The sequence below is a fragment of the Aplysia californica genome, unplaced genomic scaffold, assembly GCF_000002075.1.
Source record: "Aplysia californica isolate F4 #8 unplaced genomic scaffold, AplCal3.0 scaffold00251, whole genome shotgun sequence".
NCBI classification, from domain to species: domain Eukaryota; kingdom Metazoa; phylum Mollusca; class Gastropoda; order Aplysiida; family Aplysiidae; genus Aplysia; species Aplysia californica.
The window spans coordinates 325,712-326,619 of NW_004797521.1; the positions used below are offsets into that span (position 1 = coordinate 325,712).

A 908-nucleotide genomic window follows, 5' to 3' on the forward strand; every position below is an offset into this window, starting at 1 on the left:
TCTCTCTCTCTCTCTCTCTCTCTCTCTCCCTCTCTCAAATTATGACGGTGGCTTGAGTGATTCGCACAAACAACATCATGAAATGCTTACATTTGCTGACCTTACACCTTACAAGAAAGATAAGCTTATGTGGCATTGTTGGTAGGTTATCAGGCCTTTGGCTTAAAGTTTGTGTATTTCAGTCCTCTCTTTATGTTGGGTCAAACATTGGATTATGATTAGGTCATTTTTAATAGCTGTTCCTACTTCCAGACAAGTATATTGAATTTTTAACAGATTAGAGTCTTATTCTATCGAGGATGTGTTCTGGTATTACTCAGTCTTATTTTATCCAATGGAGATGCGGGGACAATTTCTTGTTCTATGCCCCTCGTGTGATATGCAACTTCTTCCCTCCTACAACTCGGACAGCAGCCTGTTCTGTGATAGATAACAGCTCATTATGGTCTACTTCATCTGCAGTATAAAATTATGCCAGAGGGTTTTGTTTTTCAGTCACAGTTGAACCTGCTCTAAAGGCCACCAGTCCAAAACAACCACCTGTACAAATGGCTAACTACTTCTTTTCCCATTTCCTTAAAAATAATTGTTCCCTGATTTGCTTGAGGACAGGCTAAAGAGGAAAGTTTAAAGATTTTTTGATTGACAGCAGCAACAATTAATCTTTTGACAGGTACCAGAGTGGCATTGTTGACCTGGTGGTCGCAGTCTGCGTCATCTTTGCCATGTCCTTCATCCCTGCCAGTTTTGTCATCTTCCTCATAGAAGAGCGTGTGTCAAAGAGCAAACATCTGCAGATGCTGTCAGGTGTCAATCCCATGACCTATTGGCTGGGCAACTGGATATGGGATATGGTGAGTTAATTCTCTCTCTTTCACTCTCTCCCTTTCCCTCTCCCCCCTCTCCCT

At 41.7% G+C, this 908-nt stretch overlaps 1 protein-coding gene across 1 annotated transcript in view; it reads left to right on the forward strand.

Annotated features, from left to right (window-relative positions):
• The window catches only part of LOC101857806 (ATP-binding cassette sub-family A member 7), a gene marked incomplete in the record, with an annotated part of 82,993 nt that overhangs the window by 62,562 nt on the left and 19,523 nt on the right, over positions 1–908 (forward strand). Inside the window, 1 exon segment of the mRNA XM_035970312.1 lies at positions 674–854. Within this exon segment, the coding sequence (XP_035826205.1) occupies positions 674–854 (181 nt within the window).